At 42.5% G+C, this 25,384-nt stretch overlaps 1 protein-coding gene across 1 annotated transcript in view; it reads left to right on the top strand.

The window, feature by feature from the left end:
* Positions 1–647: 647 nt before the first annotated feature.
* cep128 (centrosomal protein 128) overlaps positions 648–25,384 on the top strand; it is a 49,307-nt gene continuing 24,570 nt past the window's right edge. The window contains exons 1-15 of the mRNA XM_085373154.1: positions 648–1,411; positions 2,139–2,225; positions 2,997–3,117; positions 3,270–3,388; positions 10,817–10,908; positions 11,814–11,886; positions 12,478–12,600; positions 15,167–15,253; positions 15,758–15,832; positions 15,996–16,143; positions 18,248–18,387; positions 19,635–19,706; positions 19,929–20,114; positions 23,564–23,752; positions 24,013–24,474. Coding sequence (XP_085229280.1) covers positions 1,238–1,411; positions 2,139–2,225; positions 2,997–3,117; positions 3,270–3,388; positions 10,817–10,908; positions 11,814–11,886; positions 12,478–12,600; positions 15,167–15,253; positions 15,758–15,832; positions 15,996–16,143; positions 18,248–18,387; positions 19,635–19,706; positions 19,929–20,114; positions 23,564–23,752; positions 24,013–24,474 — 2,148 coding nt within the window. The 5' untranslated portion in view covers positions 648–1,237. The remainder of the gene's footprint in view (positions 1,412–2,138; positions 2,226–2,996; positions 3,118–3,269; positions 3,389–10,816; positions 10,909–11,813; positions 11,887–12,477; positions 12,601–15,166; positions 15,254–15,757; positions 15,833–15,995; positions 16,144–18,247; positions 18,388–19,634; positions 19,707–19,928; positions 20,115–23,563; positions 23,753–24,012; positions 24,475–25,384) is intronic.

Genomic DNA, 25,384 nt, shown 5'->3' on the forward strand with positions numbered 1-25,384 from the left:
AAAGAAATCTACCAGTTTGAGTCAAGCTGTCCCTAATAGCCTGTGCTGTTTGCTGTTTTTCATGAATAATCCTTAGAGTGACCAAGTGGAGCTGCACTGCACTGTTGTGCACAGTTTGCTTTACCGGGCCACAGGAGTTTTCTGTGAAGCTGGGGATGCTGTAGGACGGGCAGCTGCGGCTCTGGTGGGTTTGGAGGTTCTCTTCAGCTGCTGGAGGGGAGGGTGAAATTATTGAGACAGTCTGGTGTTGTGCAGAATGTAGTCCACCCCCTTCTTGACTAGGATTTGCAGGAATTTTAAAAGTTTTGCTCATAGATAAACTACATTTTTACACAACTTTTTTGTTCGTTGTAATTATGTTATAAGCACATAATAATAATAATAATAATAATAATAATAATAATAATGCTATTTATTATTATTATTATTATTATTATTACTATTATTATTTTAATACAACTTAAAGTATAATGTATACGTTTTTAACACAATTCTTTTTTTAATACCACCTTGTGGTTTTCAGTATGCACATGGACAAAATTTTCTTTTTTCCCCTTTTCTATCCTCGAGGGCGGCAGTACTGGCGCAAAAAACACACCTTTGGACAATGTAGTTCTCAAATAATCAATTCCCACACTGCTCCATGATGGGCAGCCTACACTTCCCAGCGTTCCTCAGAGTTGCTCTGGTCCGTTTGTTTTGCTGCTCAGACGCGGCTAGTTCAACTTGCCACAGCGCGGAGAAGCTGAGGGTTGTTCTTCTGATGGCTGTCTTCCGCATAGCGTGAATTCAACCTCTTCTCTTTAATTAGCATCTAACGGTCGCTTGTATTCCATGTGATTCTGCTTTGTAGTTTTTGTTTTGTAGTCTTATCGCAAGGTTAAATTCATTGGCTAACGTTTAGTTAGCTAGCTGGCTAACGTTTACAGGAGTTTCCACTTGTTGCTAGCCAGGAGGAGCATCGCCCACAACAATGCCAGGATACCCTTGGTTCTCGTGGTTTCCTTGACAGATATCTGTTTCCTTATGTGTGGTCAAAACAATGGTGACACGGCTCCCATGTGTTGTGACAGAGTTATCAATTGTAAAAAAGAAAAGAAAAAAGTTCATAGGCATCCCATTTTCGTTCTTAATCTGATTAACGGTGCACTTAACAGCGTTTTCCGCTGATGAAAGTAGTGCTGCGCCATACTTTGCGAAGTCAGCCGTTTACGGTGTCCGCTCCTCGTCTCAAAGTATGGATATATCCAGCGACTCTGACTCATACGACAGGACCCCGGACCACCGGTCACGGCGGCGCGAAGCCCACCGCAGACCTGGCCGGGACAGGGCGAGAGGCAACGGGAGAGAAATCGACGGGCGAACCGTAGACATCTCCGAGAAAATCAGCACTCTTGCAAACACCTTACAGGTACTTTGCGCAGGTTTGCGTCAAAAGACATGCTATGTGGATCTGTTCAGGGTCCACCTGCAAGCATTCACCTGTGTTTGTCCCCAACCATACGACCAAGTCAGGTGTTGGGAGATAACAAATCACTTAGGTATAAGTTTCATCTCATCATGGGCTGGGAACACACTGAACAATGGTCTGTTGGCCTTTTTTCGGCAAATTTTCAGTATCAGACTCTTTAGTTACTGCATTTAAATGATGTTTATACACTTTTTAAATGTAGGGTTTTCCATCAGTTTATGGTTCAATTGTTATTATGTAAAAGAAAAGAAAAAGCAATTGCCGTGTGAGAAGGCAGCATAATGCAGTGATGCTCTTCCTTGTGTTTGTCTGATTCAGAGTGCTCCTGTTTTTGTGTCTCTTCTTTGGAGAATTAACCTGCTTAAATGGCATGTATTCCCTATTTACATGAGTAATAAATGGATACCAGTCAAACTTGCCACAAAAGATTTAGTGTTGGTATAAATTCATAATTAACATTCATAGTTTGGGAATGAAAAAATAACCACTGGTGTCAGAGACATCCTTTTGTCTTTCATGTGCTTTTTTCCACCTGTGGTTTCCGGCTAATGAAAGCACCTGTATATATAATAAAATGAATGGATGGATGGATAGCTCTGTATCCATAGCCTGTTTTGAATCCTTAACACATTTCAGCAGTCTTTAACTGGAAGTGTCTTAATGGCAGGACACCAGCAGGAACTTGACCAAAGTAGACAAGATGCTGGGTCAGTACAGGGAGCACACAGACGACCAGGCTGAAGCCATGGCACTGGTGAGATGCCTGTTCTCTTAGATGTCTTCTATTTTATTTTATTGCTGTACTACATATGTTAAGGCTGTTTTATTCTGCTTTATTTAGCTATTTTACGTTATAGAGCCATTTAGGTTTTTTTCTTGAGTTTACACTTGAAGTTAGTTTCATTTTTTAAAATTATTTATTTAGAATTTGATGATCGATGTCCTTTTTTTCCTTATTTAGTTTGTTTTGTTGTCTTTTATTTAAGCTGTTTTGCTGTATGTTTTATGTTAAGGCTACTATAATACAAGAATTTCCCAAAGTTTGTGATAAATAAAGCACATCTTAATTCTAGCAGTTTCACCCACTAATTTATGCCTTTTTATTCAGGTTTTTTTAAGTGAATGACACTCCCAATTTTTTGCCAACTATATGTTTATTAGATCAGTTTCTGCTGACAGCATTATACATCAGTATACATAAGGCAATCAACAAGGACAAACTGTATGGAAAAGAAGGAAAAGCCCCCAGAAAAATAGAAAAATGGGAGTGACTTCTTAGGGGTCAGTTTGCCAGTTGAACCCATTTATCATACACAGCTGCATGGGGCCTTTGGTAGCAACACTAAGCAGTCAGAGATGGCTGGTTAGAGATGGATCATCAGATGCTGACAGTGAGGTCAAATCCATTCTCTCTAAGTATGTTAAGAAAGGGCCCCAAATACGACACTCCCATTTATGCTTAAAAACAACAACAAAAACGTCTCTCTGCCTCCTTCTAAGTCATTTATACTTTTTCATGCATCAGCTTAGGGAGAACCTAGAGGAGTCAATCAGCCAGCTGCAGACACAGAGGCGATCCAACGGGGTTCGGAGCTCCTCAGCCTCCACCCTGCATACCAGCGACCTGGAAGCTTCCTCAGGATCAGGTATGAAAAAAATGACCAGTAGAACCAGTGATCGAGTTTTGTTTAGTAAGTCTTTTTCAGAGTATGAAAGTGTTCTACTTCCTGCTATATGTTTATATTGTTTGTTAGTTTGCAAAGCAAACCTCTGATAAAATGTATGCTTGTGATTTCAGAAGGCCAGCGTTTCTACCCCACTTCTCCACTTAAGGATTACACGAGCCCTCCAGGAAGGAGGAGGAGGTCTCAATCTGCCAATGTTCGCTTCAAGGAAACAAGCCTGGAAGGAGACGGTGTAAGGAACAACAGACCAGCTAGTGCTTCATTCACGTTCAGCATATTGCCACTAGAGGGCATATTGGGTAGATCCACATAGAGTATGTTGTATAGTCCAAAAAAGTTACTTTTCACTGGCCACAGTGGAAAATGTCATGGGGTCAAGGAAAGGTGTGAAGGAGACTTGATAAGTAAAGAGGAGGATAGTGTACGCTAGACTCCTTTACAGTGTCACAGCGGATGTCTGCTGTATTGAAAAGTACAACATCCACAACATAGATTAGAAAATGCACAACTTACTCCACCTCAGCATGTTCTTACCAGCTGAACAACAGTGGAACTTAAAGGCACTTTGATCAGTTAATACAGCTCATAATCTGAAATTAGAAAGTTTTTATAAATCTGCGTTCTTCTAACAATGCAAAAGCTCAACAAGAAGCCAATTTTATTGTAGTCGTGTAAGAGTTAAACTGTGGTTGTTGCTGTGTGATAAAAATTAAAAACATAGGATCAGGTTGTGGACATGGATGTCATGTTTAATACATGAGCTGTGCTATCTTGTCAGATTTGTTGATCATTTTCAGTCGCTATAGATTATGGGAATGACCTCCTACTTTCCTAAAGAATGGTGTAATGTATCCTCTGCTGATGGAGGTAAAGGAAGCTTTGAAGCACTTTTATTCAGTTTTTGTAGAATTTGTGCAGCTCTTACTGTGACTGCCAAAACAATACTTCTGGGTCATTTAACTTAATTAGAAACCTCCTAAGCAAAATTGGCTGTTCAATTACAACCCATAAGTGCAGTATCGGGTTCTGTGGATGTGTCTCTGCTGCTGCCGTCTTGGTCAGGGATTCTGACTGTGGCTACTGACGTTTTCCTGACAGACTTTTTTGCTGCTATTTAATTTTTTGAATGAAAGAAAGCATCAGGTGATATGCTGATTTATCATCTCCTATTTGAATAAACCTCTTTCATTTGATACATAACAATAGGTTATCTGCTGAACTTGATAAGCGGTTAAGAGGATGGATAGAGAGATGGATAGTTATGATAATCCAGTAACCTAAATCCAGTATTTCAGGGGATTAGTCTGACACTAAATGAGGCTAACAAAAATTAGAAAAATAGATGAACATTTGAATCTCATGAATATTTTTCATAGTGTAGGAGAAAGCTGGTTATTATTTGTCAGTCGGCTATGTCACTTTTATGTGTTATCGTCTTAACTAGTCCTTAATTAATCTGTATGTGTGTTAAATCTCTTTAATGCAGGGCTCGCAAAATTTTAAAATCCCTGGTAGCCCTTCGGGCAGACACTCTTTAGTTTTTGGTAGCCCGAAATAAATTTGAGTAGCCCGAATAAAAAAAGATTATTTTTATTGTATAATATTGTAAAGGAAACAAAACATCAATCAAAAAATTGTTAAAACACAAATTACAACAACTGTGTAAACATTACAATCAACTCAAATATCTGGTTCTAATTAAACAGAATTTTCTGTGAACTTGTTAGAACTGTGTAGAACATGAATTAGTCTGTGTCAGATCCTGAATCTGAAATTTCCACTGAAGTCTCGGATGAGAAAATGCCACTCGACGTTGAGGGCATAGCATCTCCTTCATCAGCTTTCTCTTCCTGTGCATTGCCCTCCATTTCACTGCTCTTTGTTCTTGTCGGGGTTTTATGATCCAGGTGTCTTGAACCTTTTCCAGAAAACATCCAGAAACGAATCGACTTGTCAGGGCAAAAAGATTCAACTGTTTCCCCATTAATGGAGAGTTGCATGCAGTCATTCAGTGTTTCAGGGTGTAGAGAGGTACGATGTGTTGTTTTCACTCGGTTCATGCAAGAAAATCCTCTCTCACAGATGGCTGTCGATGGACTAAGTGTCAGCATTAATTTCACCAGCAACAAGATATGAGAGAGATGTTCTGGATTCTCAGAGAGGAGATCTCTGTACAAGCAATCTACTTTGCGACCCCGGCGTTCTGCAAGCCACACTTTTAGATCCATCCATTCTTGTGGAATTTTCTCTTTCTCTTCTGCATCTAGCAAACAGGCAAAATGTGTGACAAGATAATCCACCTCTTCATCCCCATAATTTGCTAGTTCTTCTCTGGGGTAGGGAAGAGTGGAAGGGTCAAAAACCTTGAAACAAGAGAGAGGCTTTTCATGGAGATTTTTAAATCTGTTGTCCATGTACTTGACTGTGTTGTCAATAATCTTCTGGATCTCTGCACCAAAGGTGTCTTTGTCTGTTCCCTCACCTCTTCTAGCAGGTCGCTGACTTTTTGTTAGCTGAGTTCCACAGTAGCAAATGCTACCATCCTGGTTCGCTGTGAACTTTGTGTCCAAGGTTTTCTGATATTCTCCTGGTTTTGTTTTTAGGCTGAGTAAGCGTGATGTTGTGCTCTCAACTAACTGATTTGTTCGTGTGATGTTTAGGTTATCATGCTGAAAATCAGTAGAGCACTTGGATAAGATAAGATAAGATAAGATAAGATAACCTTTATTAGTCCCACACGTGGGAAATTTGTTTTGTCACAGCAGGAAGTGGACAGTGCAAAAGTTATGAGGCAAAAATTAGAATACAATAAGAATAAATACAGTACACAACTGTACAGAATAGAATAAAATAATATACTATATACAGTAGAATAAAATAAAATAAATATACAATAAGATAAAAATAGAATACAAATACAAATACTATATACAACTGAGTAAAAATACAACGATGACAGAAAGGATTATTGCACTTAGTATTATTGCATATGTATGGATGTGTGTGCTTGATCAGTTAAAGTCTTTATTATGGAGTCTGACAGCAGTGGGGAGGAAAGACCTGCGAAATCTCTCCGTCCCACACCGTGGGTGCCGCAGTCTCCCACTGAAGGAGCTGCTCAGTGCTGTCACAGTCTGCTGCATGGGGTGGGAGATGTTGTCCATCAGGGATGACAGCTTAGCCGCCATTCTCCTGTCACTCACCACCTCCACTGGGTCCAGAGGGCATCCTAGAACAGAGCTGGCCCTTCGGATCACCCTGTTCAGTCTCTTCCTGTCCCCAGCAGAGATGCTGCCGCCCCAGCAGACCACACCATAAAAGATAGCAGAAGCCACAACAGAGTCATAGAATTTCTTCAGGAGTGGGCCCTCCACTCCAAACGACCTGAGTCTCCGCAGCAGGTACAGCCTGCTCTGCCCTTTCCTGTAGAGGGCGTCTGAGTTATGAGTCCAGTCCAGTCTATTGTTCAGATGAACACCAAGGTACCTGTAGCTGTCCACAGCCTCAATGTCCATACCTTGGATGTTCAGTGGTTGCAGTGGAGAATGCTTGTGCCTGCGGAAGTCTACCACCAGTTCCTTGGTTTTACTGGCGTTGATCTGGAGGTAGTTCAGCTGGCACCAGTCCACAAAGTCTTGGGTCAGACCTCTGTACTCCTTGTCGTCCCCATCAGTGATGAGGCCGACTATTGCAGAGTCATCAGAGAACTTCTGCAGGAAGCACTGGGTGGAATTGTGGGAGAAGTCTGCAGTGTAGATGGTGAAGAGGAACGGAGCCAGAACCGTTCCCTGTGGGGCCCCCGTACTGCAGACGACCCTGTCCGACACACAGCCCTGAGTCCTCACATACTGTGGTCGGTCGGTGAGGTAGTCCAGGATCCAGGTAGTGAGGTGATGGTCCACTCCAGAGTTCACCAGCTTGTCCTTTAGAACCGAGGGAAGAATGGTGTTGAAGGCACTGGAGAAATCAAAGAACATGATTCTCACAGTGCTTCCAGCGGTCTCCAGGTGAGCGAGGGAACGATGTAGGAGGTGAATGACGGCATCATCCGCTCCAATGCCAGGCTGGTAGGCAAACTGAAGTGGGTCCAGTGATGAGCTTATTAGGCGCCGAAGCTGAGCCAGGACCAACCGCTCCAGGGTCTTCATCAGGTGGGATGTCAGAGCCACCGGCCTGTAGCTGTTGAGGTCCTTGGGGCGTGAAGTCTTTGGCACTGGTACAACACAGGAGGTTTTCCAGAGCTGTGGAACTCTTCCCAACCTCAAGATGGTACTGTAGTCCAACATGAAATGCAGGAAGCGAACAAATTTCTCAGTCTTCATCTCCTGCACCACCCCCTTAGCCTTGGCTGCATCCTCGGCTTTGACATCACTTCCTTCTGCCATGTTCTCCATATGAACAACAGTGGGAGTGTAATTTTTTTCCACAGCCTTTAGACATCTCAGCCGGCTTGGAAGCCACCGCGTGCTCTTCAGCCCACTGAAATGTGCCAGCCTCTCATTTAGCAGTTCACTTATTTCTGTCAGCTCTCTTCGCTTCTTTGGGGAATAGTAGTACATCTTAAAGATGGTTTTCAGTGTATCTTCAAATTTCACCAGGTACTCACAGCCTTTCACGCTATCCAGCACGACTAGCTCTAGTTTGTGTGCCACACAGTGGATTGTTATGATGTGGGGTATCCTCTGTTTCAGTCTCCCAGCTACTCCTGTTTTCTCACCCATCATCACTGCAGCACCATCAAAATTTGCACACACTACTTTCTTTTTCCATGTGTCCTCTCTGATACCCATGGTGTTCACTGCTTCATCAATAGCCTCTAAAATACCTGCAGCATTTGCACTCTTGACTGGCTGACATTTGATCATGTATGTGGCTATGTCACCATTATCCCTCACATACCTGACGTGAACCAACTCCTGTTCTATTATACCAGTGTCTGTACTGCCATCTGCAAGAATGGATAAGAACCTGCTTTCTTGAATTTCCTTTTCAATCTGGTCTCTTGAAGTTTGTGCTGCTGCTCCAATAAACTCTCTGCAAGCATGGTCATTGAGGTAAGTGGAACCAAGATCTAGGCCATTTGCTTTCTGAAGTTTGCAAAGACTGCTAAATTTTGCCAGTGGTAGTTCACTCTTTGCAACATAGTACGCAGTTCTAAACAGCTTTTTCAGGACTTCTTGTTGTGCTTTGTTTATTTTTAGTATGGTTTTTGCAATTGGTGTTTGTTCTGGGACAGATGCTGCAGACTGAGCACCAATGCATTTCTTGTGATGCAGAGATTTCTCATGAGTTCTGATGGGGTCTTTCCTAAAATTACTGGTCCCAGTAACAAAGGCGCTTGTCGACTCAGCAATAGAGGGAAACTCACGACACACCCGGCAGAACATCATGTTATTTACCTTGTCATATTCCAGCCACAGAAATTCTTTTGTCCATGAATCCAAAAAACTGCGCTTTCTTTTTGCCTCGTAATCTGATTTATCATAACTTTTCCGCTTTGTGGTAGGTCTTTCTTTGCCTGTCCCTTCTTCATCCTGACCTGTCTTTTTTGGCTCAGCAGAACTAAAATACCTGCGTAAATCCATCTGTCTTTACACATGCCAGAGATTTTTTTTTTTTAAAATTCTCTGCGCAGTCAACCTCTAGCACGTTTAAGCTTGCTGCGGGAGATTTCACGTGCCACGTTTGAAGAGTAAGCTAGTGAGTGATGTTGTGTCCTGTCTGACTATACCATATTGCACCACTAGAGGGTGGTGTCGTGAAATAAGAGGAAAGTGCAGTCGGGAAATTGTAGAGTTAGAATATAGTTAAGACGGCTATCTGATAACTCGATATGTCTCCCTGTTACCTCTACGATGTAAAGTTATGTGCTGCATTCATTAAAGAGCACTGTTCTTTGATGAGGACTCAGCTAATTACTCAGCTACATTTGCGAAAGAAAGCAAAGGCATTGTCATATATTTTTACTTCCTATGATAGCCCGACGGGCAGGGCTGAGATAGATTTTGGTAGCCCGACTGGAAATATCACTAGCCCCGGGACGTCGGGCTAGCGATTTTGCGAGCCCTGTAATGACACTGATGGGACATGGAGGTTGAGGCAGAGTTCAGACAGACTGTCCTGTTTGTTGAGTCCCAACTGAGAAAGTTAAGAGACGATTATCAACAGCAGAACTGAAGATAAGAGAGTAAATAACTCATCTACAGCTCTTATTCCAAGTCAGAGTTTCACAGAATCAGACTGTAAATTTATTTAAGTGATGGGAGTAATCACATTAGTTTGATGGCCCAACAACACAAAAAGGAGCCGGAGGATTGGATTACTCTTTTTAAACATTATATCATTGAACTGTTTATGATTACTAATGGTAAATGGACTGGTTCTTATATACGCTTTTCTAGTCTAGCTGACCACTTAAAGTGCTTTACACAATTTGCCTTAAAAAACACTTTTTTCTAGTGCTTCTATCTAACACTCACACACAGTTACACTCTGATGGATGCATCGGAGAGAGATTTGGGGTTAATATCTTGCCCAAGGCATGCAGACTGGAGCAGATTGAACCGCTCACCTTACTGGTCTATCACCTGAGCTACTGTTCATATAAGATGAGGATTATGGTGTAAACTTACCTCTGCATCCTGTATAATAAATATAGTTCTAGTATTTGTAGCAAACCAAAATGCCTCCTGAAACTTTCATTGTCAGGAGGCACAGCTCTCTGAACCAATATGGCATCTGTGTGGTTGCATGTTTTCACTGGACAGCAGCAATCACCTGTAAATAAGACATTTATTACGCCACCTTTGGCCTAATGTGTCAGTTCAGTTGAATTTAAGTCTTTTTATAGCACCAAATAACAACAACAGTTAGTTCAAGGCACTTTATATTGTAAGGTAAGGATTGTAGAATAATAGAGAGAAAACCCGAACTATAGCACAGTCCCCTATGAGCAAACACTTGGCAGTGGGAAGGAAAAACTCCCTGTTAACAGGAAGAAATCTCTGGTGGGACTGGACGAGCAGGGAGGGGCGGCCATCTGCCGCAACCTTCTGGGGGTTGAGGGGAAAACGGGATAAAGGAAACAGTACTGGGCAGAGCCAGAGATTAATAATGACTAATGATGAAATGCAGAGACATGAGTGACAAAGAAATACTGAGTGCATCATGGGAAACACCCAGCAGTCTAGGAGGGCTCAGGGTCACCTGATCCCGCACTAACAACTGTACATGCTTCATCAGAAAGGAAAGTTTTAAGCCTAATCTTAAAAGTAGAGACGGTGTCTGTGTCCCGAATCCAAACTGGTTCCACATGACCTCTTCTAACATGGTGATATGAGGTACTTAATATAAGATGGGGCCTGATTATTAAGATCTTGTATGTGTAGAGAAGGATTTTAAATTCACTGGCAGCCAATGAAGAGTCGCCAGTATGGGAGAAATATGCTGTGTTTCTAGCCCCTGTCAGCGAGAGTGCGCTCACTGCAGCATTTTCCATCAACATCATTTTATTCACATGGGTTTTCATTTGTGTTAGTTTTTCCCTTTCAGATATCTGTAGTGTGTTTTCACGATGCAGCGATGTGGAGCGCCGCTCAGCCGTGCCCTGCTCGTGTCTCGCGTTTTGTATTCAGCATGGGTTTGTGGCTGTCTCACACAGATTCATACCCTGCACCAGTCCATGAGGGATCTGCGTTGTGACCAGCAGAGACTGTCTGATGACCTGGATAGAGAAATCCTCCGGAGGAACCGGTATCTGAAGTCTGAACATAAAAGCTCATACCTTCTCACACAACACATTCACAATTGAATTTGACAGCTATTGTTTTTATGTTACTGCAAAAGTCATTTTATGGCCAAATCTCCAATAATGGTTTGTTGTTGTCAAGTAGCATAATTAAACCGTTAGCCAGAGCAGCACTGGTGCTAGTTTCTCTTTGCCAAATTAGAAAAGCTGCAGAGTCGTTCAGACACACTAAATAAGATTATTCTCATTTGTATTCAGTCTGACTGCATTGACCTCTGAAAAAAACGCTCATTACAATAGGTTGTTTTTTGAAAAACAAATGTGGCTTAGTAACAGCAGACGGCTCTCTTACAGTTTATTAAATTGAAGAGCGATACGTTTCCAAGAGCATTACTATGTATGTCGCACTGTTTTGGTAAGCCACAATGAATGCAAGCAGGCTTTTATAGTCTCTTCTTCTTCACTTCTGTCCACAGAGTCATCAGTTTAAGTTCTCGGCTCTGGGAAGACAGTGTTGGAATATTGATCTTTTACTTTTCATATGCACCGAACATAAAAAAAGTTTTTTGCTTGGGGTTTGCAAACAGAAGCACGGTTTCCATCTCTGTGAAGTCTCCTTAATGAAAAGGTGATAAAAGTGTCACAGGGAACTTAAAGAGACGGCGCCGCGCAGTCAAAACGGATTAGAATTTGACATTTTGAAGTTATTAAAAATCACTCCTACCCAGCGCCGCTGACCAGAGCAAATTGATCCAGCGTCGTATTTCAGCATCCGAAGCTGCATAATTATTTTTTAGTGCTGTCAAATAATGCATTTATGGGTCCTGGAATAGTATTTCCAGTGTTTTGCAGTGTAAATATTTTCAGCCAGCTTGATTTGTCTGTTTTTGTTTTTTCCCTTCTTTTGTAGGGCTGATATTGACACCAGGCGGGCGATGGAAAGCCTCACAGAGCACATGACAGCTTCCCTGAGACAGGACTCAGTGAGTTGTGGCTGTGTATTTCATTGCCAGTACTTCAAGTGTGCTTTCTGGCTCTGTGAATGTGTAAAGAAAAGCGGAGGCATCCAGAATTTAAGGCCATCGCATCACAAATTTTGATGGATGAAAGCTGCTGTATAAAGCATGGAATATGCAAATAGCTGGAGTTTCTGGAATAGAAAATGGCAAAAGACAAATGGCTTCCTCTTTTTTTTTTAAAGTAGGCTCATAGTGCTCCAACTTTAGCAAATATTTCCCTTTAATTTCCAGGCACACAGCTTGTTACTGCACCATCAGTACTGTGACAAATACACAGCCCCACATGACGCCCAATATGTTTAATATTTTTTATCTCATCCTGTCTGTGGGCGTGACAAGATAAAGCTTTTTACAGGTGGATATGATGCTTCCTGATTAGGCAGGGAGGCGCTGCAACGCGAATGTAATACACTCAGTCAGTTATGAAAGATATTTTTATCATCCGCACTTTTAATTTCCTGTTTTCTCATCTATCGCACGCTGATGCCATTCCTGCGCCGGCGCGAATGTTCGCGTGACCCGAGGAGCGCTCATTCTCTCTCTCGCCGTCTGTAGGTGTCGTCTCGTGTGGATCGGCGTCTGCAGGAGCTGGAGAGAGAGATGCACGGCGAACAGAGGAGCACGGGCGGAGAGAGGAGGCCAGAGCAGCGGGCGGCCGCGTCTGACGAGCCGCAGGAGGTGACACTCCTCCTCGCCACTCACCTCCCACACCTGGCTCTTATCGCTAGGGGCAAGATGGAGGCACATGAATTCAGTGGAACGATTTAACTATAACTAATGACCACATTCATTTATTAGAGACAACACTTAAAAGCGCCAAGTGAATATTAAAGTTATGACTGGCATCCGTGTTACCTGGTGATCAGCAAAGTTGATCTTAATCACAAATATATCTATAATTCATCCAAGATTTTAAAAATGCAAATTCTACAATAGATTATACAGCAACACAGAGTTCCTGTAGTAATACAAGCCTCGTGCAAATGTGATTATATATTTATTCGTGTTCCTTCTGCCGTTGCATAAGAATGTGTTGGTCCGTGTTTCCCACAGATGTGTGTCATGAAATGAGGCGCACACACTTTCAGAATGGAATTATTACCAAAATAATACGTTTCTCTGGCAGATATCTAATTGGACAAACACTTGTGGAAAATAAATGAATAATAATAAACACAATGAGCTGCTTCTCAGTCCAGCTTTTCATCAATCATTGCAGTTTAGAAGGGATAACGACAGCGATCATTCTGCTCCATGTTTTGGGGAAGCATTTGCATTAATATGGAGGACAGCAACAAGCACAACCTGGCCCCGAGCCAGCCAGCAGGCGAACAAGAGATGGAAAGGGTCGGAGCAAAGGACCTACTTTCTTTACCAAATAAGAGCGAGGGGATTGTCCGGTGTTAAATCGCTGGTGTTTTTGTCTAAGACTGTCTAAGACCTCTGTCAGTGCGCCCCAGGGTGGCTGTGGCTACAATGTAGCTGCCATCACCAGTGTGTGAATGTGTGTGTGAATGGGTGGATGACTGGATATGTGAAGCGCTTTGGGGTCCTTAGGGACTAGTAAAGCGCTATATAAATACAGGCCATTTAAGACTGATACAAAAGTGCTGAAAGGAGTGTGTGCCAAATGTGTTTGGATTACCAATAATACACCTCAGCAGCTTACCCAGGTAAAGTCTGTGAATGGGAAACTGCTTTAGAAAAGTTTGGATGGCATTTTAGGCGCAAATAAAGAAGAGTTTGTTTTGCTGCGCAGCATAAAGAAAACAAGCTCAAATTCATCAGAAGAGTGAACACTCAATGAAAATATAATAGATGTTTTGAGGTTTACTGGACAATCAGATTTATTATGTACAGACGGGCTCATCAGCAGTTTCACCTTTAACCAAAATAGTCTTTGAGATCAGTTGGAAAGGTTACACGTTCAAATCTCTCTTTAGTCCTTCTTTGTCACATATGCAGAAATTTGGCTGATGAAAGCATGTCAGTAGCACCTTCCACAAAACAGCGCGGGGCTTTCAGGCAGTCTTTTGTTACACTGGGATTTTCCCAACATAATAACGCTGCCATCTGTGGTACAGAGATATTACAGTGAAAGTATAGTGGACCGTAGAAACAAAAACAGGTTGTCTGTTCAGATTTTGTGGGAAGTCAAAATAAGCATACTTGGTGGGATTAGTGAGCTTCTACAGGTTTAGATACAAGGATGGTTATTCTCCCTCACAAATACAGTTACAGAGCAGGGAAACATCGAGGTTTCTAGTGGCTTTCATGCTTACTGTACCTTCAATAACAGATTCTATAAGGTTCTTAAAGCTCGTTCTGCTTTATGAGACTATAAAACACACTAAGTAATTGCGTTGTTATAGTGCAGATGGTTGCTAAGCAAGAAATTGGCATTAAATATAAGAAAGCAGCAATCACGATCGTTGTCAAGACGTGATTTGTCTAAAAGCACAAGTGGCTGTGAAAGCGCTGTCATTAGGTGCACTTTAGTGATGTAGCTTGATGCGCATTATCTTGTGTTATTACTCATTTCTATTGCTACTTTACATTTAACCACACAAACCCTCCACATTATAGATCATCAGCATAATGCCGCTTAATGATATTTCTTGGTTCATCTGTATCTTCTCCCAATCTGTCACGTCTGTTGTATTTTACCGGTGAACCACAGAGGGGCGCTGTGTATCCAGACTGATAACCTGTGTGAGCAAGAGTTTTTCAACACGCTGTGTAGTGATGGTAGCTACCAATTCATTTGCATCCCTCTCCTCTGTCGTGCCCTAATGGGACACCAGCGGGGCCCAGGGCGATGGGAAATAATGCATTTGCCCAAAAATTAAGGGTAAATAAACAAGCATGAGGAAATGAAGAGGAAAATAATCTCTTTCACTACTAAAGAGCAGGAGAGGAGGGAGAGCAGAGGGCACATTTATTCCCCACCGATGGGCCTGCTGTGATGTGAATCAAATAGATGATGAGTCACTTGGGTAGATGTTATTGCTAGCAGCCAGTAATTCATCACCACAGCCCGCTTAGAGTGAGTGGGATGGAGTGGGATCTAAGCTCTTGTACAAATCCACCATGGTGCCAGTATCTCGTTCCAAGAAAAAGGCGATGATGATGGGGGGAGGGCAGGGGATACTGTGATGCAATAGCACTTCTCATGTGTCATCTTTATAGTGTCTCACAATAATACACGGTGTTTCCTGCATGGAATTTTGTTTGTGTGTTTTAGACTTTAGGGAGATGCCAAATTGGAGCCAGTGAAAGAGCGGAGAAGATGGCAGCCAGGCTGCTCAAAGCAGACAGGGAGAAATCCAAGGTAAAGAAACTGAGTGTTAAAGGAGCGTTTTTGCATTAGAGAAAATTTGGGATGATCTAAACGCCTTCGAGAATCTTGGTTTCAGTTTTTGCCGTACTGCTTCAACGATCGTTTTAAATAAGGCATGCAGAGACTTTATTATTGCATTGTAGCTGAAAATGACATTGAAACTTTCTATTTAATGTTACGGTTTTCATAATTGCAGTAATACAAATTATAATGTTTACTTTTTATTTACTGATATAGAAAACTTAATTGTGGCTCAAAATGTGAAGGCTATGATTTGTACTTATTTGACAGATTGTTCATTTTCTTCTTATTTGGGAATTTTTGTTGAACAGATATGTCTATTATTTTCCAGGCAAGGAAAGTTAAGTTTAAAACATTGAATTTGTTTTGATGATTTTTGTTTCGTTCTGCTGTAAGTTTCTGGATTAAACCCTGATACTGTTCAAATTCTGAAACACCTGTTCATGTAAATTGTTTTTGCTTCGCTGTCCTCAGATGGGGCAGGAACTAGAGAGAGCCAGAAGACTGCTGGAACAGTCAGAAGATAGCAGAGAGTCCCTCGTTCAACAGGTTTGTTTGTCCTCTGCCTGATTGTATGTAAACCAGTAAAGCTCATGAGACAAAACAGTAAGATGAGAAGAGACTTTTTGGAAATCTTCAGTGTTGTTCTGCCTGCTGTCAGACAGTCGGATGTCTTTTTTCTGCGTTTTCTTACACGGCTGATGATCCCCAGGTGGAGGACATGCGCTGCGAGCTGCAAAGGACAAGGGAGGAGAAGACGGGGCATGAGAGGGCACGGCTGGAGACTTCTCGGCCCAGTGCTCAGCCACATGGCAGCTATGCTGACAAGGATGGTGGAAGAGGTGGGCTGCAAGGGCCAGGTATTCGGTTGTCGGGAGAAGAGAGTGTATGGATGCAAGTTAAATGGATGGTTTTAAAGATTGCTGTGCCAGTGGAAATGGATGCTAAGATTTTGTTTTTTAGGATGACAACTTTCGGGTTTTAAATGTACAGAGTTGTGAAATGAAACACCGACAGCTCTGTTTCCTTCTTTTGCTCAATACTCGGGGTGTTCAGTAAAACACAGCAAAACAGCACAGTTACAAGCGAGCAGCAGAAATGAAACGCAGAGAAGGTGACGCAAGACAACAGAGCAAAACAAAAAATGCAGCCTGCTCACTGTGAAAACTTGAGTGTGGACTTACATTCATTCACAATGTGTTCACAAGATATACTGAAAATTTTTAAATTGTGGGATGATTTATCTGTCACGTGGATGCTCGTTTTAAACATTTTCAAATAATAACATCATTGTGTGTAGCTCATCTCTACCAGCCAAAATCTTGGGCTTCTAGTCGATCTATACTTAACTAGGCTTTTTTTACTCATGATGGCTCTGCTGTTGTTTTTAGGGGGGGCTGCGAATCAGAAGAAAGAGGAGCTAAAGCCTCAGTCACACAGGCCTAGAGGGCGGTCAGTGACCACAGGAGCAGGGTCCTATCACTATCAACAACTGTGTACTCCCTGAATGTCTGGAAAGGGGTTGCAGGCTGTTGCCAGGGGAAATCAGTTGTTGTGCAAAGAGGGCGCTGCACGTTTTTGTGATTGCTTTCACAATTTGCGTTGCACTTTTCAGTTCCACTCCTTTGAAAGAAGTTTCTGAGTGTTTGCAGACAAGTCTCCAGGACGTTTTTGGTGCAACCATTCTAACATGACATTTTTTGCAATCTCGTGCAACCTCTTGCCAACTGTGCAGGAAATATGCACTTCTCCCTAGCAACTGGTGGTTACCAGGGAGTCACTGACCCGTCTCTAGAGCTGCGTGAGTGGTGCTGTAGCACCACTCACACAAGCTGCCACCAATCTCCAGGAACAATTTGCAAGCAGGAATACACATTTTTCTCTCATGACCAGAGGTTGCGAGGTGGTTGCAGACCAGTCTGTAGGCGTGTTTGACTGGGGCTTAAAACTGTGTTTCATAGAGAGGATGGACACAGAGGCAGCCCAATAAAAGATTAAGAACAGTATTTTTTATATTTAACAGTAAATCATGCAAAGTGTAAAACTACTCTAGTTGAGTTCAAGAATAAAAATAAAGTTAGAAGCTTATCTTACATCCCCCGTTATCCTCGTGTCGTGTTTTTGTGTTTCTGTCTTGAAGGTTTGATTGGTTAATGCAGAGCAAAGTAAAAAGGCTTCAGTGCCAGCAAGAAACAAGATGGTGAAAGGAAAACTTAAATGTTGGTGAGAGGACTGAGAATTGGTTTGAACTACACAGAATATCAAAGATTTATTACCATGAAAGGAGAAAAAATTGAGTGTATATTTGAGAAAAATATTGAAAATCCAACTCTGTGCGTCTGTTTTTTTTGCAACATTGATTTTAGGACATCAAAGTGTCTTTAAAGGCAGTGAAAGCTCCAAAATGAGAGATTCTTTAAGTGTCTCACGTTTTCTAGAAGGTTAGGTTATGTAAGGGTTTGTGCTGTTTAGTATTAGGTTGAGTGAAAGATTATTTCTTAGTTCATAATAACTTCATTAAATCCTCATAGCGTGCTTCTACAAATCAGTACTTAAGTTGTGGAGAATCCTTCATGAGTCGCAGAACTTTTCACTACTTTTGTATTCTGTTCGCCAGATGTTTGGTCGGTGACCAAAGTGACCAAGTCTTTAACTTTAGTGGCCCATGTAGAGAATATCATCCACGGCATTATACCCATTGTGAGCTCTAGGAGCAGTGGGACCACGCCGTGTGGCACCTGGGGGGACCAGCTGTTGCTGAAGGACAGTTTGCAAAAGAATTCTGAAAATAAACTGAGAGTGAATCTTATTACATTTCCCTTAAAAAATAAACCCAAAAACCCGATGCTGTAGCTTACCTGTTGATTGTCATTTTTGTTCCACTTTTTTTATATTTTGTTTCCACCGTGCAGTAACAGCACTCTGGATGTACGTCTGCTGATAGTGGTGTGCATGTGTCAATAGATCGCTCAGACCTGGAAAAGGAAGTGGCAGAACTGCGTGTTCAGCTGTGCAAAGCCTCGGTCCGTGGTGAAGTCGAAGAACTGAAGAGGGCTCTGGACTGTAAAGAGAGGGAGAGGGTCCAGCTCAGCTTACAGTTGAAGGTGTGTGCGAGTCACAGGTGGTTCAAAAAAGAAAGACGGTGCATTTCTCGGGTCGTCTTACTCCAAAGACTAAAGAAGTCTCAGCTGGAGTTCAAACGAACACATCACAAGCATGCTTTTGATTCTGCCCATGCTGCTGTCTCCACCCCGTGCTGAGGTTATGTATGTGGGTCTGTTGCTTCTCCTCCACGGTCGCATCCCCTGCCTGCTCCATACCCCTTGATCCCTTTTATATCGTCAGATGAAGCGACATTTGGAATAGATCAGGAGTCAACAGGCAGTCATTTATCCTTCTCAAACTGGTGCAACGTGTCACTCCCATCACTGAAACAAGATGTAAGAAGAAGAAGGAGGGAAAAAAAGAGTATTGCAATTCCTTGCAAAGTTGGGGCGTTCAAGGCTGCAGTTGGTATCAATAAATTGTTAGTAGAAATAGCTGCACTTCAAGCATTGGCACATTTCTCTAATCTCTGATGTTTCTTTTACTGAAAATGTGTTTAAACACCCACACTTCCCCTATTGCAGAGTAGGTGCTGAGAGAATATGCGGGTGTTTGCATGTATCACCTGGGGCGTCTCGTGCCGTTTTTATGTCTAAATCGAAATAGACGTTGGAAGTGTTTCATTTTTAGTGGTAAATGAGAAAAATGAAGTATAATGAGGAGAATGGGATGGAAGATTCAATTTTTCAGTGGCTGAATTTATATACAGTCTAATAGGTCTATGACTAATCAGTGTATGACTAATTACTCCTAACTGACAGCCTTATTCAGTATAAACGCCTAAACGGCAACAGGGTTACCTTATTTACCCTTGCTTTCCACTTCAAACTTGCAACTTCAAAGAGATTGTGATTTTCTTGTGGATATTACGTTAATCCAGAGCAACTCTTCTTTTAGATTACTTTTCAGACCAGCGATGTAGATAATCCAATTGTACGTAGCGTGTAAACACCCTCAGCCGCCTCTGACCTCTCTCTGTCTTTGTCTTTTGTCTCTTTCTTAGCTCTGTCATGCCAACCCTTTATTCTTTATCTTTACTCTAAATATATCACACCTTTTTTTCTTTGCTTCTCTCCTCCTTTTTCTTTTTTCCTACCCAGCATAAACCCATTATTCCACTCTCCCTTTTTCCTGCTTCCCCAACCCCCCCTCACACTAGCAATAGTCACTCACTGAAATAATCTAAAATGCAATTCTCTGCTCCACAGAGACACACACCTTGACCTTTCTTTTCTATATATACAAGGAATTATCGTCAGACCTGGCGGTGCGAGAACAACAGCAGCAGCGAATGCTGGAACAGCTGAGGGACATACAGGTCGCTTAAATAATCAACCTTTTATACTGAAGTACACTCACATGATGTTTACCTCTTTATTCTAAGCCACAACTTTATCAGATTTTAATATTAAGATGTGAATAAACTAATCCTGTGGTAATAAGATGCTTGAGATTCTTCTTGTATGGGAATGGTTGCACACGATTTTATATTCTAAAGGATGAATATACATTTTATTCATAAATTCAGTCTTCCTTTCAGAGCCGAGGGCAAGCAGAGAGGAGAGAGACGGAGGCATTACTCCTCGAGAGCACAAGGAGCAGAGATGAATTGAAGACCAGAGCCCAAGAGGCTGTGCGCCAGTGGAGGGCAAAGTGCAGGAGACTGCAGAAGGAGCTGGAGGAGGCGAGGGCTCGGGCTCAACTTCATACTGACAAGGCCTCACAGGTTGGTTGAAGCAGATGCTTTCATAGCAGTTTTTTTGGACACAGCTCACAGAAGCAGCTGATCCTGTTAATGTTGACTTTCAGCGCTGAAATAAAAAGCAAGAATCTTAAAACGTCATTGATTCCAGTGAACTGATCTGCCCTGTCTGTAAAACTACATCTTTGCTCTTTTCAAAATGGGCACTCTGCCAATTTTACACATCAAAATTGGTTTCCTTATCTCAAGCAGCGCTTCGCTCTCCTGATTTGGACTCAGCCGGGGTCTAATGAAAGGTGCTAATGAGTGACATTATGGGAAATGTCAGCGTTAAGAGCTTGACCCGTATTAAGGGCCAGAAAATCTAAATATCTCAGCATCCACTGCATTGATTTTGGCTGTTTTCTTTAATCCACCCACTGTGGGTCGAATAACCTTACGGCTGCAGAGTGCTGAATCACTTGATTGCTTCTGCAAAACAACATTTTTCATGAATCATGTGTGAATGTCCAGCCTAGGTTCATATTAATGTGTTCTTTTAACTCTAAAACCACGTGAGAGGCTTTCATCTTTGCAATGAAACGTGAAAAAAGCGTTGTACGTACAGAATACATTGTACTGTGTACAAGATCGTGCCACCGGTTAGCTTTTAATGTGTATTAGCGCAAGTTAAACCAGGACTGCTAAAACCACTTTGCTCTGTTGGCTCTGGTAGTGCTTTCGGTTTATAATTGATCAAAGTGAGAGCTCTCAGGTGAACCACCAAAGGTTCACTGTGGGAAATCTAGCTGGATCTGGTGGGAAACTGCAGCATAAATTCAGCATTAGTGGCAGTTGTGTCTTAAATGCTCCACCTCCGCCCTCTGCTGCTGCTGCTGCTGCTGCAGGTACAGGCTGTGTTACAGCTGGCACCACTGTTAGCTAGAACCAAGCCTCTTTGTTGCTTTGTCTTAGCAGCAGAGTCTGGCTCACGCACAACTTCTGTGACTTTGTTGGTGTGTTGTGAAAAGTGAAGTGATCAATAATGTCTGTACTAAAATGCAGTTATCAGCTTCAGTAGTGACGCCTCGGGCAGCAGGGAGAAACAAAACTGTAGCTGTGCTGCTCAGTGAGGTCAGGATACGTGGTTGGATGATGGAAGGCTACAGTTACATACATAATACTGGCAACTAATGTGGACGTCATGGACACCACAAAACTAGTAGTTACAGCCTGTCCTGTTTTCCTGATGTTTCATGTTTGTTAGCAACTTTGTGTTTCTAGCTGTGTTGTAAAATGTGTTTATTTTGTTTAAATGTTTGTTGTAACATATTTTGGGAAGTTTGTATTGCAATTAATTAATTAATCTGAGATAATTCTTGTATCTAGATGGACTTTTAAACCAAATATACAGGAGTCAACAAAAAGCACAATCTGAACTCAGAATATAGACAGAACATTACAACAGGAGTATGAAGCCCTGTGAGCCAAAATCCAGCACAAACAGGAAATATTTGTCCAGTTAATGATTTGCATAATGACACAATTCCCACTGTATGATCCATGTGTTACAAAGCCCAGACCCCAGAGGTCATTGAGCACCTGAGGAGCCTGAATATGTAAGTGTTTGTAAAGTGTAAGGTGAGCAAATGTAATCAAGAACATGCTAATGGTGTGATGTTATCAGCTTCCTGTCCCAAATTGCAATTGTAAATCCTCATAAGAGGCTTGATTGTGATAGATGCTGCTTGTAGACAAGAAAACGTGTAACCACCAGACAGTTCATTGGGTATACCTCACCTGGATCCTTTGTTTGTCTTCAGACTCAGCTTAATGCTTCATGGCTACACGATATAGCAGGGTGCTGGAAACATTCCTCACAGATTTTAATGCATCACACAGTTCCTGCAGCTTCTTTTCAGCTGCATTTATTACGTGAATTTTCCGTTCCACCACATCTCAAAGGTGCTCAACTGGATTCACATGTGGCAGCTGTGGAGGCCATTTGAGTACAGTGAACTCACTGTCATGTTCCAGAACCCAGAGATTATTTGAACTTCGTGGCATCTTTGTGAGAGGATCGGTACACTGTGGTCCTAAAGGCACGGACACATTCAGCAACACCACTGAGGCAGGCTGTGGAGCTTAAAGTGGAGTTGATGCTGGTCATTCTCCTCTGACTTCTGGCATCGACAAGCATTTTTGCCCAGAGAACCGCCTCTCGCTGGATATTTTCTCTTTTTTGGGCCATTCTCTATAAACCCTTGAGATGGTTGTGCAAGAAAAATCCCAGCAGATCAGCAGTTACTCAAACTCTCAGACCACAGCTTTGCCACGTTTCAAAGTCCCTTAAATCACCTTTCTCCCCTATTCCCTGACTCGGCTGTGATGACCATGTTTACGTGCCAAAATGCCCCGAGTTTCTGCCATGTGATTGGCTGAGCCACTTCATTGAATGAAGTGAATTTATATAAACCTTTTATTTTTGGGCTCACTAAAGTAGCTTTGCCAAAATACTCCTTATTTACCTTTTACTGGGCCTTGATACAGTGCTTAGTGACATCAAGGAGAAGGAGGAGTAGAAAAAACTGAATGTGAAAGGATGTTAATCGCAGTCTGACACCAGAAATTTGACCTCTCAGGGATTACAAGTACATCATTTGAAAGTCTGGTGATATTAATATGAGCATCCTCCATTGTAACAATATTTATAAGACAAAGAAATCAGGAAAAGCATAAACATCAGAATCACTGCATCCCTGACTCCTCTCTTTGTTCGTGTTCATTCATCCTTCATTTTGTCTTCGTGTCATAGAGGACGACTTTGTGTCATCGTCCAATTTAAACTTTTGAATAATGCATTTTGAATTCACCCGCCATGACCACAAATAGATTACCGTTGCTTGGTATGTTAAAGTGGTCGTGTTTCGTTAAATAATTAACGCCCGTCTATTGTTATTAGCTTAGACGTCACCCCCCATCGATTCCCATCCCATTCGGACTGAAGGAGTCACCTCCAAACTGGCAGTCAGCACCTTGTGCCTCACAGACAGACAGTCAGACCGACTCCCACCTGGCACACTCGACGTGATGCGAATTAATTACAAAATCATTTTTGCCCTCTTAATGAATTAGGGGAGAGAATCAAGTGCTCAATTAAATGATTAGGCTCTGAGCTGCTGCAAAGTCTCTGCAAATTCCAGTCAAAGCCGGAGTATTAGAAGCAATCTGCCTTGAGCAGACCTGACCATTGTCCCTTATCGAGAAGCTGAGTGCAAGCATTTTCCTATCAGTGCAGGAGCTGGTACTGCATATGTTTCCCCCCGCTCCGTCTCTCTGTCACTCTTTCTCATGCACTCATCATCATTGTCAGAGCTCTTCTTTGTACACCATCTCCCTCCTCTTCTTCATTTGTCATTCTTCATTCATCTTTTTTTTCTCTTCCTCTACCCGGCTCGTTCTCTTTATTGCTCCCGCTCTCTCTCTCCCTCCAGGCAGCCAGGGAAAAGGAAAACTCTCAAGCCCAGCTGAAGGCGCTGAGCCAGCAGACTGAAGCAGTCCGCAGGGAGCTCGCTGAAATCCTAGGCCGCTTGGCCCAACGTGAAGAGGAGCTCCACCGCAAGGACGTGGAGCTGTCGGAGACACACCAGCGCCAGTTGTCACTGCAGCAGGAAATCCGGGAGGTGTGGGGTCCAACACCCAGATAGATTTCTCCTTCTTCATTATTTTAATTACTAGGATTTTAAAATATGCAGCAGTGTTTTCAAATGTCTAGCACTGCAGGGATTTTATTGAAAAATCTCAATCGAGTAATCTGAGTAATTCCTTTTTAATTGCTTATTTGTTTTTTATTTTTCATGTAAAATCCAAAAATCCATATAAGATGTTGCATTAGAGTCATTAAAGAGCTGTGATAAGATCCTAACAGGACTCCCAACCCCAGGTGAGGGAGGCCTCAGCCACCCTCGAGGATGAGACTCGGCGTCAGGCCGCCGTCCGAGCAAGACTGAAAGAAGAGAACCAGAGGCTGCAAGAACAAGCTGACACCCAAGCTCGCCGTTTTCAGAGGGACCAGGACGCACATGCTGAGCTCCAGGCTGCCCTGAAGCAGATGACTGCAGCCCACGCCCAGCTCGCCCAGCGGTTGTCTGAAGAGGAGAACTGCAGGAAGGAGCTCCAAAAGAGCACATCAGAGCTTCAGGCCAAGCTGACAGCGCTACAGGAAGAACGGACTGTGCTCAGCAAGCAGCTGCAGCTCGAGAGAGAGGTGCATCAGAAGGAGCTAGACGGCTTGAAGGCCACAATGGAGGACAGCAATGCAAAGAAGGCTCGTGAAGTGCAGGACATGCTACAGGTCTGCTGTCAGGAGCGAGACGAAACACAGGCACAAATGAGAGAGCTGAAGGTAGCTGTGATCATTAAGATGTTGTACAGCTAATGTGGAAATGGATAGCTTAGTATAATCACCGGTATCAGCAAGAGTGAAAAAATCCAGAGGCATTATTTACACGAGTGTCAGTTAGCTGTGTGGTAACTGTTAACAGCCCAGAAATAATCTGACACATAATCTTCAGGCTTTTTTTGAGGATTAAGCAAAATACAAGAAATACATTATTAACTTTGAACAAAACTATTCTTGCTCTTTTTAGTCTTTGTTCTGGGCTAAGCTGCTCGCTGTAGCTATTTATTCTCCAAATCCAAGAATTCTCTCTTTTTAAATATTCCTCATCAAAGCTAAACTCTAAAAACTGCATCAAATGCTTTTATTTTGTCAAACCTTTTCAGATGTTCAAGGTGTCCCTACCCAGGCATGGATCACAGGGCGCCAAACTTTAATTGGCATTTCTACAAATTCAGTGCAGGGTAACGTACCCCAGCAGCTAAACATCTGGTATATTTCCGACCCAGTGAGACACAGACTAAATTCTCATTTAGCGTAATTTTCTTCATTGGTCGTGACCCTGTCCTCTGAGTACTGGTGAATCGAGGATAGCTGAGCTTTTAATGGTGTGTGGTGCCCTGTGGATCTGTGGGGCCATTCTACAGCTCCAAGCGTGAATATTTAAAAACCCAGATATCAGACCCCCTAAAGTCTCATCAAGGCACTGTTGGAGATAGGAACTTCACTTGACTCGGTCCCACTGCACCCACACCCCCCTCCCACCTTCAGTATCTCCAAAGATGAGCCCTCCCGGGTACATTGTTTCTTAAGGGGCATGGTCCTCCCTGATATGGCTGAGTTTAGCCCATTAGCTGCGCTGAATGGCATTAATATCTGACATAGCTCATTGTAATGGTGCCATTTCCAAGTGCGG

This window comes from Diplotaxodon limnothrissa, linkage group LG15, assembly GCF_057381915.1.
Source record: "Diplotaxodon limnothrissa isolate DT_005_m linkage group LG15, D_limnothrissa_male_GT1.1, whole genome shotgun sequence".
NCBI classification, from domain to species: domain Eukaryota; kingdom Metazoa; phylum Chordata; class Actinopteri; order Cichliformes; family Cichlidae; genus Diplotaxodon; species Diplotaxodon limnothrissa.